Raw genomic sequence first — 12,657 nt, 5'->3', positions numbered from 1 at the left:
ATGGCAAGTGCTCCAAAGAGAAGTGTTACCAGCAACTTCTAAACTCCAAGTGTTGTCACCATGAAGATACAGGATTTTTCTGTGTGGACAGCCCAGCCCTCAGATCCACCCCCAACTCTGTAACCCTTGTCCAGGGACAAGTGAGAAGAAGGAAGAGAGATGGACTTACCAAGCCAACTTCTGTTTAAGTACACAGACACAAATACTGGGGGAACTGTGAAGAAATCTACTACAGAGTTCACTTCCAGCCAGAACCACAGCTTATCATTGGCTGCAATAAACTGGGGGGAAGGAAAAAGAAGAGAGAAACAAAATGAGAAGCACGGTGCCAGCATTCATACAAACTCCTTTACCAGAAAGAACATGTGTTTATTTGTGTCTCTGGTACTCTGAAGGGAGATATTATGTTCTCATAGCTATGTCAATCACATGCTATTTTGGCCCTAGAATTTGGACACAGAGGCATTTCTCAAGAATGACTACTGTCATGTTAGCTTTGGAAAAAGATCAGGTGCTCTATTTTCCCCTGCTTTCCAATAGCATCACTGGGGATATTGAGTAATCTCGCCTCCATTATGCTCTCTGGTGTAAACATTGTAATTATTAGTATAAAATAAGGCATGCATGCATGAGTTCATTCATGAAGATGTGTGCAAGCACACACCCACACACCTCTATAATGCACATTACATACAGTTCTCTTCATAACGTGACTAGAAAAAATCCACCAACCCCCACATTCTGCCCATCAACACACTTGAGGATGACCCTCAAAAGTGTTCCATTGGAATTCAGCTAAAGAGGCACTGATAAATGCAAATTTAAGAGCAGAAATCTTCTTGCTTCTATAGTTAAGGGAACAATGCACTCATAAGTGCACAGAAGGATGAGAAACAGTTAACTTGCAGAGATATAATAGTTACTACAATCGATGTTTCTCCTTCTTGGAACAAAATTAACATGCACTTTAGAAAGTGCTCAGCTAAGGAGAGGCCTCCTCACAGACTGAAAGGAAGCAGATCTGTTGTTTCCCAGGGAACCCTAGACCTCATCTTGCCTGTTGGAGAAGGTCAAACTCAAACACCCATCATGATACAGAGTGGTGTGGTAGAAACTTACCCGCAAGCCAAAGTAGAGAAGGAAGAAGACGTTGAAAGCCATGTCGATCTGTAATGTGAAATCTTTGTAGAAATTCTGGCAGGATTCTATTGGGCTATTAGACAGGAAGAAGAAAAAGCAAGTGGTAAATGAAAGGCAGTATCAAGTCTTCTGCCAGGTGGTACCTTGGCTGGGCTCAGGGTAGAGGACAACACGAATGTCCCCGCAAATAAAACATTTGGTCTTCGTACCCCCCAGTGATATTCAAGCAAGCATTGCCAAGGGAGTCTTTCCATTCAACCATTCAGTCTTTGGTTCTTTGTCTTTTGTAATTGCTTAGGTGTGCGTTATTTTTTTAAGTCATCATTCAGCAGTTGAGCTAAGGATCTGAAGAGGATCATGCAGAGACCTTGGAGGAAGGACAAGCAGGAGAGACCACTAAATTCCTTCATTACATATTAACCCTTAAAGAACTGACTTCTTTCTTTTAGAGGACATTTAAGTAGCAAAGCCAAAATCAATTTCTCACACCCTCTATAGTGCCCTGGAAGAGGAGCACATTTTCAATTAAACATAGAGGCTTTGTTTAAGACCTTTGGTCAAGTCATCAGCTGATTAATCTTTAAAGGACCCAGAGCATCTCAGGAAAGCTGTAGAGGAGAGGATCCTGGTTGGTGTTCTAGACCAGGTAAATAAGAACTTTAGGCGAAGCAATCTGATCTAGGGGAGAAAGTATTGCTCAACTAGTCAAGTTCAAGGTTATTAAACCAAAATGTTGAAGCAGTACTCTAAGGGTTAATTTTAATTTTTTTGGTTTGTTTTTGGCATGCAGGTTAATTGGCTTTGTGTGTGTTAAGCAGCCAATGCGAACCCCGAGCATACTCTGCTATGTTCAAGAGTTGACAGTTGAAAAGGGTACTACTATACAAACTGGTACATGGCTTCCATGTGCTTTCCCGGGCCAAACTGATCAGAGGACCAAAGTCTGAAAAGTCCCAAGGTTTGGGCAGAGTGGAAAGCAGGAAAGCCTCATAAGCATCCCAAAGCTGTGAATGAAAATTCAGAGTACACTGTTATCAGTAAGCAAGGAGAAAGGAAGGTGAGGTGAGGGAAAGGGGAGGGAGTAGGGATAAAGCAAAATATTTTCCCCATGGGAAGCAGTATGGTCCCTGGGTTCCTGGAGAGGGCTCGCTTGAAAAGTGCAGAATTGGAGGTTTCCAATAGCACCACTTTGGAAATCACCATATGGGATACCAGTTAGTATAGTGGTACTTCTGTAAGGACAATGCTTAGTTATTCAACAGGCAATTGAAGAATGTGGGGTTCTTAGAGAGAGAGGTATGGTGGATCAGGCTGTGGGATTTTCCCACAGATTACATGCATTGGGTTTATTCATTATTCATCTCTATTACAAGTCAAACATGCCCTTCATGTCATCTTCCAAATCACAAATATGTGTAGAAACTTCCAGACAGGCAGGAAGAGTAATCTATATTTGCATTTAAAAACTAAGCCAATTGAGTGAAAAACAAACACTGAAAGATAGTTCTTCTTAAAAGAAATGACAATTGCTAGGTTTTTGCTAAATTAAGAAAGTGGAAGGAGAGACAGCATGGAATTTGTCCAATGCTAAAAGGAGGTGGGAATAAAAGAAGCTTACACATCACAGCCCATCACTGCTCACTTACACAGATATTCCCTTAAAATAAAAGGAAAATCCATACCTAGAGTATATAAGTGACCCTTCTGCAGTTTCCAAACCATGATAGTATTTTGTTCTGTTTCAAGGACCAAACTCACAAGGTCTAAAGTTGTCAGAGTTCTTAGCTAATCCAGTAGCAACTAATTGAACTAGACTGACAAGAAATCCTCTGTAAAATTCAGGTATGAAAAGACAATATATCCCAATGCTATAGAATTCTCTGATAATGATGTGCAATTGAAGACCAAGTGGGCTGTGTGTGTGTGTGTGTGTGTGTGTGTGTGCGCGCGCACGCATGCGCACATGCATGCGCACATGAGGGGGGCGGGGAGGAAAGAATAGGTATATGTTGGTAAATGTTGTACTCATGAGTTCACTTGTACCCTCTGACATAATTGTGCATTGGAATTTTGTATTCATCAAGATTTAATGTGTTAAAAAATTAAAAAGGAAAGGAAGATTGTCGTGTAAACAGTCAATGGGACAAAGATAAAGTCTTGGTTCCCAAATATGTGAAGGAAAACTGACAACTTTGTCAAGGTCAAATAAAAACCTTACTCTTGCCCTCAAACTAGTTATTGGTGGAATCCTTGGTAGAATATTGGGGGCACCATGAGATGTCTAACTCTATTTTATTCCATGCTTTTTAAAAATTTGGTAGTAAACTCAAGATACATCTGGAGAGGTGGCAGGTAAATTTATGCTAGACTGTAGAAGAGAATGGTATAGTAGAGAGAGATTAGCTTTTGAGGACAATTAGTTCTACATAAGCAGAACCAGATATCCTAATGAGTATAAGGAGTCCACTGTAGCAAATTCCATTGTTCCTTGCCTTAGTTGCCATTTCTGAATCTCCTTATTGCCAATACCCAAAGACAACAATGGAGAGGCTTAAAGTTAGAGGACACTGAATTGAAAAAGAAAAATACCTCATTAGCAGTTTTGACTAATAGAGAACAAAAGTGAACACACAATAGGTCTTTCATAATTTCTTTCAAAAATTTTTAATTAAAAAATGAAAAGAGCAAATTACACTGGTAGTGGTAGCTGCTTTACCTCTGGCCAAAGCCTGTCAGTAATATGAGTGCATGCCAATAATATGAATGAGAGGGAGAAAAGCAGGAAACTCTAAGATAAAAAGGGGTCAGTCCATGCATGCTACCTGGAAAGTCTCAAGTGATAGAGAGACCAAGTCCTATCATTTTTAGGTCTTTCCTACTTGCCATGAGAGCCCAGAGAGAAATGCCCAGTCTAGTTTTCTCAAATGGCCAACACAACTTTTGAATGGGATCTTTGAGATAAATCCTTCTGATGATTTTTGTACACGGATTCATGCAGAGTAGATATTCTAAAACACCAACATTTTATTCCCCAAATATAAATAACCCATGGAGAAATAATTGTTTTTTAAGAACAAAATATGTAATTCCACAGCAGAAATATTGGCCATATCAGCCAACCTTTGTTTTTTCCAAAGAGAATTTATCTCAATAGATAATGCTGATTGTAGAATGGAGAAGAAAATACAAACTCTTCCTTCTTGAGTAAAGTAGGGAAGTTCCTTTGATACATATACAACAGTTTCAAGAGTTTCAGAAGACTTTACCTTTATTTTTTAGGTACAATGAATAATGACTCTATATTACACTTAAATTTGGATTGCCATTCTGATTAGATAAACACATACCAACAGGTTTTATGGGGGGAGGGGGAAAGAAAGTTTTTAAAACTAATTCCGAAATAGAAAACTATTTTAATTCTGGGAAAGAAAACTGACTTTCCTAAACCGTCCTTAGTTAAGTAATGAATTAATTATTTGAGGGCAAAAGAGACTTGATAAGCTGTAGCTTTGCATTCCTAGGTTTCATTAGTTTATGAAGCAAATATGATACTAAAATTTGAGCAAATGGAGAGTTTTGACCAAGAGTTTTTGATTGAAGCACCTTTAAAAAATGGTTTTGCTTATTGTGGTATAATCAATGCAGAATACATGTTGACATTCGAGTTCCTATTTCCTCTTGCCCATCAATAAGAGCATATCCTCAGTATTTAGATATCTCTATAGTGGAAAATGAGACTTAGGGAAAGTGGGGAAGAGATCTATTTCTTCATATTTTTAACATTATAAAAAGCTCTGAGCAGGAAGATCTAACACTTACTGAATACAAACCTAAGAACTCGTCTTTCCAGGATGGAACAAGCAATTGCTTCTCAGGTTTTCTTTCAAAAAAAATCAGGAGAACAAGAATCTTACTTCCGGCTGTTATTCTGCCGTCTACATCATCTCCAAGGGGAAAGTAACAGGTATCTCTTTTCCACTCCCCATTGTGTGTTTGGAAGTCTTTGCACATTCTTCCCAGAGCCCTGCTTCCTCTCACTGGACAGTGGCCCCAAACTTCAGCTCCCCTCTAGGACAGGAAAATGTTGGCAGGACTACCTCGGAGAATCTCAGTTATAAATCCTGAAGTGGACTCCTGAGAGTTTACATTTCTAACCATTTTCCTGATTTTGTTGCTCATCTGGGGGACTGTGTTTTGAGAACCACTATTCCTGGAGAACTTTCTAGCAACTACACACTAATTGCAGGTGATGCTACTGCAGTAGATTCCCATTCAGACCTGAGTGGAGATGATTAAGCATGTGAGTCCGCCTCCAGATAACCAGCTGCATACCACTTAACTAATTGCTGAGATCAAGGGGTTGAATAGATATTTTCAGTTTCAGATGTGAACAGGGGGGGGGGGAAATTAAGAAGATACAGGGAAGTAATTACCACGCCACTAATGCAAGCTTCACCAATGACATTCCAATTAACAAGCAGGGAATGCCTGAGGAGTACATTTTTAGTTTAAGATTAAAAGGGGAAATGATGGAGTGTAGATGGGGAGAGATTATAAAGACCGTCATTTATAAGGGAAAGAAATGAGAAGTCGGTTAGGAACAACAGCAGCAAACATCAGAGGTGCTTTAACAAATAGCCACATGAGAGGGAACAGACTAGCTAAGGAACAAAATAGCACTTGGTAGGAGAGTTTCCAATATTTAAATTCTCCTCACTCTTGTGACCAGTCCCCTTTTAAATTGAATGGAGCTTTCTCAATTCCCACCAGGATTATGGGCCACCAACATTCAGGCTCACAGCACTGCAGACATGAATCAATACAATAAGCTAAATGATGCCAGACTTTTCACCAAGTCGCATCTCTGCCAAGTTGCCAGATTAATTTAATTAAAAGATGTCATTCATCCACCATCATGGCTCCCTCCTGCCTTATACATCAACTCTAAGCCAGGCTCTGAAGAGCCTCTAAAAACCAGCTTAATCTGTTACTTCTTTTTTTTCCCCTTTTGCATCCTGTTTTGGACTAAGCCCTTCGGTACCAAGAAGTGGCACCCTTATTACTTTATGAATGTGACCATATACCTATGATTCCAGGAATAGAATTTGCTGTGACCTCTTCAAATGCTCTTCCCTTTTTGGGGTTCAGACCTTGGGCGATCTTCAAGGCCAACCTTGAGGGGTGATTCAGCAAACAACACATGTCTTCATTGATGTAGCTCATCTTTGTATTCTTAAAATGTTAGAAGGAATTCTAAATGGAATGGTTGTGTTGTGTTGATTCTTATTTAATCCAATATAATAACTGGATTATTATATAATATTTGTATTGTCAACTGTATAACATTTATAGAGACTCTAGCTTTTGGCTCTCATAAATTTGCAAGATTAATTAGATAGTTTGCTATACTCCCCCAGTTACAGAGAACAGAGGCTCAGAAGCCATGATTATGTTGCTAAATGGTGGACCTGGGTCAGAGACTTAATACTCTTTCTGCCATGCCACCTTCCTTTTCCGGGTAAATGACAACATTCCTGAAGATGAAGCAGCTCAGAAGTAGCATATGGTAGCCACAGATGCTGGCTTGAAGTTTATGCAAAAACAAGGTGCTGACTGAACTAATTGAAGAGCCCCATGGAATAATGGCCTCATAACATGATTCTTGTTTTTGTCAAATGGTCTGGAGAAATTTCGAGAAAACTGACTGTTCAACCCAGTGTTTCTCAAAATGGGTGATGTCACTCCCCAGAAGGTGCAGGAATGATTCAGGGGGTGGTAGGGGTGGTATAAGCTTCAGTATGATGGGGTAGGAGTGCCTTTCTGTTTGGTCACTGTAAAGTAGTAGATTCCCAGGAGCCATTAAATGATTTTTGAAAAGGAGGAGTGGGCAAATAAGTTTGGCAACTGCTAGTACAAATCGTATCCAAGCAGCTTCTGTAAAAGTCACTGGGGGCAATTCTAATCCCCAGAAGTTCTTCCTGGGAGCCTGAGATGCAGAAGCACCATGACATTTGACTATGTTTGCTAAGACCTAGTTTTCCTGCTTAAAGATGGCCTTGTAATAGAACAGCTAAAAGTTGGATGACCATCCAAGCACTTCATTTTTCTCTCACCTTTTCTTAGTCTAGGAGAATAAAAATAAACATGGCAATGAATAATAGGGTATGTATACTCTAAATTCTTTCATTTATGGACCAGACAAGTGTTAGCTTTGCACTCCATTCCATCAAACAAAGCAACATCATCATATAGATGTAGAGCCTATGGAATGTATCTGCAGCCCAGAGGGAGTAAATCTAAGCTATTTTAAATTTTTCTACAAGTGTATGAAAAATTGTCCTGTCTAAAATATTGGAATAAAAGTATTGCTGTAACAAGAATGCATTGAGATCAAGATATTCTTAAAGGGGGGAAGACACAATGTTTTGCAACATACTCTTTATACTAGAAAGTAATTTAATAGGAATTTAGGACTCAGAAAAATGTCTTGTAATAACAGCAATGGGTTTAGTGTGAAAGAAGTAATAATAGTTAATAATTGGAAAAACAATAATCTTCATATGAAACATTGTCTTCTGACTTGAACAGCACTCCAGCACCATCCCATTCTGATAAACTCAAGTAGAAATCTTTCTATTTTTATACTTCACCTACTGCCTCCATTTTAACATCCATGTCAGTTAATACACTAGAGGTTAGAGCATTAACTAACTAACCCAGTGTGATCTGGTGTTTATAAATGGGCGAGACACGTACAAGAAGTGGTGTCAGTCTTATTAGTTTTAATAAACAGAATCAAGTGTATTAATTTGGTGGTAATTATGACTTTATCCCCCAAATATCTTGGAGTAGGTCTTTTCTAAGATGTTATTAGTGATAGGTAAATTTGTATTCAATTAGTCAATACTAGAGATAAAAACTTCAAAATGGGCTGTTAGATTTATCTTAAAATGTTTTTCTTAAATCTTGCAACAATTCTGATATGACCAGAAAATACTTTTCTTTGTTACTTTCAGTACTGACTTTTTGTGATCTCAAGAGAATTGATTAAATGGCTTTAAAGGAAAATCTTCAGATATGAGTTTGCATCAATAGCTAGATTAATCTTACCAATGGTTGCCATTTTCTCACTATACCTCTGCTCAATTGATGAGATTTGATTCAATAGCCACAAACTTATGCCTCATAAGAACCACGCTGAAATGAATAGGCACAAATGAATGGCATGTATACCCTCGTGACTCTGAACCCTATGTGCTCTGTTTCTGGAGTTTCAGGTGTTGATGGATAATTCAGAAAATTTAGAGTGGGAGACTGTCAGCACAATTGTACAGCCCAGGGTGCCAGTCTAAACAATCTGCCCCAATACCGAAGTATTCTTCTATGAGACAAGGAAAGTGATATAGATCACTGATGGAATCAGCAAAATATTTCAGTTCCTTATGCATGGGATTACTGAAAGAAACTACAAATAATTACTTTTCAACACATTCATATGGGAAAAAAACTCATTTTCTTTCAGCACTATCCTAAATTCTTTAGCAAAAAAAAATAATAAAATGACATCCTAAGTCTTAAGTTATCCTTCTTGTTCTCATTCCATTTCTTTTCATGCACTAATGCATCCAGAAAAGTGAATCAGAAGTAAATGTTGGCCTTGCAAGTTCACCTCAAAAGTAGCTAGCACTTAAACTAGTTTTGGAGTTCATGAAAGAGGCTAAGTGTCAGCTCTGTTGCCTCCTACTACCATGTGGGATCGTAAACAGCTTGGCTTCTCCAGGCCTTGCTTTTCCCATCCACAAACTGGAGCTAAGGATACGGACCTCAAATACTGTTGTGAGGATAATAGCAGATGATGAGCACAGCATCTGGGAAAGACTAAGAACTGCACAAGTGAGAGTCATTCTCAAAACTAAAGTAATAACAATAGTGATAATAAGAGCAATTTGGAGAAAAATTGTCAAAAAGGCAATAATCCAAATGAACAAAAACTGACAGAATCAATTACTTCACACTTTATTTTTTCCATTTGTATCTGCTTTATTGCCTCTTTGTCAGGTGTTTCAATGCAAGTCAAGTGCCCAGTAGGATGTGCAATGAACTAACATCTGGTGTGATTCTATACTAGAGCATTCACTGGGAATAAAATAGTATAGAAGAAACACTGGAAAAATAATATTTCCATGAAGGTAGCTACAACATTCTCATAAATACTAAATAATTAACCAAGATTTCCTGACAGAGAAAACCATGAGTCACATTAATGGGTGGCCACCAGAGGTTGTGTATTCTTTCCTCAGGCCTATAGCAGAGAAGAGAAATTTGTTTGCCTGGTGGTCCAGCTTGAATCTAGAGAAAAGACAGGGTGTGAACCATTTGTGTCTGCTCCAGCTCTGCCTTTGTAGACTCATCTATGTCTTCACTGTGGGACACTTGGAATGATGGCCAAGACAATCTACCCGCTAATGCTTGTTTTCTCTAGCTTATCTCCATACTACAATTATTTCAATCACAGTTGTTATTAGAGGAGAATTAGTACTCATATTTGCCAGAAACTTTTATGGAATAAATCAGAGTTAAGCTACTACATAAAACTAAGTCTTGCCAAATGGCACCATTTGAGTTTCTACTAAACTGTCTGAGACTGACAGTTCACTGAACCTGTCAGAGCAGAGTCTAACTCCATCCCTTCTCAACCTCCACTGATTCTCTAGCTATCTCTCCTTCAGTAAACTTTTTATGTAGTCAAGTGATGAAGAATATGAACAAAAGTGTTTGAGGTGCCCACACACATAAATACTACAAAACAGTTCTTCTAGAGAAGCTCAACCAGCCAGGTATGGGCAGGGAGTGGACCCGGTGGTGGACAGGACTTTTCTCAGGCCCATGGATGAGCTCAGTCCTCAGCTCAGTCCTCTGTCTACCATTAGTGCCTGCTCCCTACCCAATCTCAGCTTCATTCTGGGGACACTCACAAAAGAGTGATAACCTGTGCAGTTACAAATCACCCAGAATAGAAGAAACAGGAGAAATAGGAGAAACCTCTCATCCACTGTAGAGGAGAAATTCATACATAAAGCTGGTATGGGGACAGTGTTCTTTCCTCAGTGACGATACTGCTATCATGTCTACAAAACTTGACCCTGAGGAAACACGAACCAAGGATTCATCCTACCAGGATCTTCTGGCCTTGGAACCTTTTCTCTGGATATTAGATGTTGCCTTGTGAGTTAAGAGGCTCATAAATAATCATTCCTGACCAATAAACCAATAGTCAACTCCTAAGTGCCAGGGATCCATTTCCTGGTGTTCCCATTTCTTAGGTAATGATCCATCTCAAGGAAGCAGCCTCCTTCAGTGCACTCTGACCTCAAGGTTTCCCAAAGTAGAAGGTATGTAATAGACCACAAATGATGGTGGGGGATTTCTCTTTTCCAGGAGAAAGCACCTTTAACTCTAAATGAGGGGCAAAGCAAAGCTGAGCAGGTGGACTAGAATGTCCACAGCATATCAGGCTTCCAGGTCAGCAGGACCTCACTGAGATGCCACTGGGCCCAGCATGCAGCTCTCCCTGAGCCCTTCTCTTCCAGATGTTGGTTTCAGATTCTTCTGGGAAGTGCCAAGTCACTGTACCACTGTCCCTCTTAGCTCAGGCTCCCGCCTGTGTCCTCTGACCTGGATCTGAGGCCATTGCTCACACTGGAGAGGACAGGAGGCCTCCTTGTTCTGTGTCTGTCTACCTGCCAGGGCTCAGAGCAGGGATGCTAGAACTACCAACTCCACAGCCCAGTCCGGCCAGCTCTAGCCTGTCCATGGACAGTATGGTCACACAGGGATAGTAAGGAGGTGTGTGGTGATCACTTTCCTGTGTCCCAATCCTCAGTGCAGCCCTTCATTCTACAAGCAGCCTAAGAGATCTCTGACAGCCTCCATCCTCTGTGCCAGCCACATCTCCTCCCAAGGAGAATGACACACTAGCCCACTAGTCCCTCATTTGATTACTTTCAGGGATCAAGTTCTATTGCTGAAGGCCTGCCTTGTCTGATTTTAAGAGGCCTCCGGAAATAGGGGGAGGGGTGTAGATAATTTCATAAAGAATCGTCCCATATATCTGCTGCTTCACTCTAAAGGACAGAAAACACTATGATTCCCAGGATGCTGTCATTGGTTACTAGGTACCATGCGTTTATAGGTAATGTTAAAAAGATAATTGCAGCAGCTTTGTTTATATCCTGAGGTTATTTTTTGTTGTTGTTGTTGCTGCTGAAGATTTTTGTTTTTAAAGAAGACACAGAGAGGTGTACCTGGTACAAATCTTTCTGGCATCTGGCGCAGAAAACAATTATATCTTTATTACACAAGGAAATAAAATAGCTGCTTCCTTAGCTCTGCCTTTGGCTGACAGCTGAGGCATGGGAGTTTGGAAATATTCCTATTTAGGAGTTTGTTTTGTTGAGAGTCTAGCAGCCTCAGCCAAATTGGAGAGTCTGAGATGCTGCTGATTAGAAGTCATGAGTTTCCTGAGCACAAGGAAGGAGTCACTCACTAGGAATGCCATAAAGTGAGCTGGGCAGTAGAGATCAACAGCACCATGGGAAATCAGATATGGCCATAGCTTCATCCACAAACCAACTGTCATTGTAAAGGAAAAGCAGTATGAACTCGTTCAACGCTAGGACCATGCCATCATTCCTCCAAATCTACACCCATCATTTCCTTCTGCATCTAATCCCTTCTCATCTTTTGAAACATTATTTTCCCTTCTTGCCACTTGCTTCTGGTTAGTATTAAAAATAATTTTGCAAAGTTGTGCTCCTTAGACCTCGGAAACATCAGCTGTTCTTCCACATCAATGGTGTCCACTTGCCTTTTGCATCCACATTTGGAAAGAAATATCATGAATGACATGCCCATGGAGTGCAGTTCTCTTCCCCTGCTTCCTCCTGCAGTTTTCACTTTTTAATTCTATTGCCTTATCTTTGATTTTTCTCTAAAGCTGTTTTCCCCACCACTGTGCAAACATTTCTGTGAGGGACTTGGGATGGCCTTAAGAAGCTGATTTCTTCAGATTTGTCTTTATGAAAGGACCCACTTATCCCCAGTCTTTACTGGGTTTCAGAAAGCCTTTCATTTTATCCAGAAGCACTGCAGTTTCTGAGAGGAATGGATGTCTGTACGAAAGAAACTCACAAAGGAGAGGCCTTTATTTTCTTTACCAGCCCCCAGATGAAAGCTAGGAAAAGGAGAGCCATTCTCAGGAACAGACAAGGCCATCTGCTCTGCACAGGCCTGCCCTGGAATTCCATATAAGCTCCTTTCAAAAATGAAATACTTGTATTCAAAAGACTTTTATCCTGGTCACCAAAATGATATGCTATGAAATTCTAAGCAAAGTCTATTCTATAAAGTGAACAGGATATATCTGATAGAAAGGGGGGGTATGCATGTGGGGTTTCAATCTACTAAATCCTGCAGATCTGAGAAAATCATAATTCATGAGAGAAAAAAATAAGAGGA

General features: G+C 39.9%; 1 protein-coding gene across 21 annotated transcripts in view; it reads right to left on the bottom strand.

Annotated features, from left to right (window-relative positions):
• Nucleotides 1-12,657, bottom strand: part of KCNMA1 (potassium calcium-activated channel subfamily M alpha 1) — a 767,652-nt gene that overhangs the window by 348,014 nt on the left and 406,981 nt on the right. For all 21 annotated transcript variants that reach the window (XM_055131433.1, XM_055131423.1, XM_055131426.1 and 18 more), the window contains 2 exons: nucleotides 1,120-1,213; nucleotides 170-281 (listed from right to left, as the gene is read on the bottom strand). In XM_055131433.1, the coding sequence (XP_054987408.1) occupies nucleotides 170-281; nucleotides 1,120-1,213 (206 nt within the window). The remainder of the gene's footprint in view (nucleotides 1-169; nucleotides 282-1,119; nucleotides 1,214-12,657) is intronic.

Source organism: Sorex araneus, chromosome 3 (assembly GCF_027595985.1).
Source record: "Sorex araneus isolate mSorAra2 chromosome 3, mSorAra2.pri, whole genome shotgun sequence".
NCBI lineage: Eukaryota > Metazoa > Chordata > Mammalia > Eulipotyphla > Soricidae > Sorex > Sorex araneus.
The sequence above is the reverse complement of the archived record's forward strand: the minus strand, read 5'-3'. Positions and strand labels throughout refer to the sequence as shown.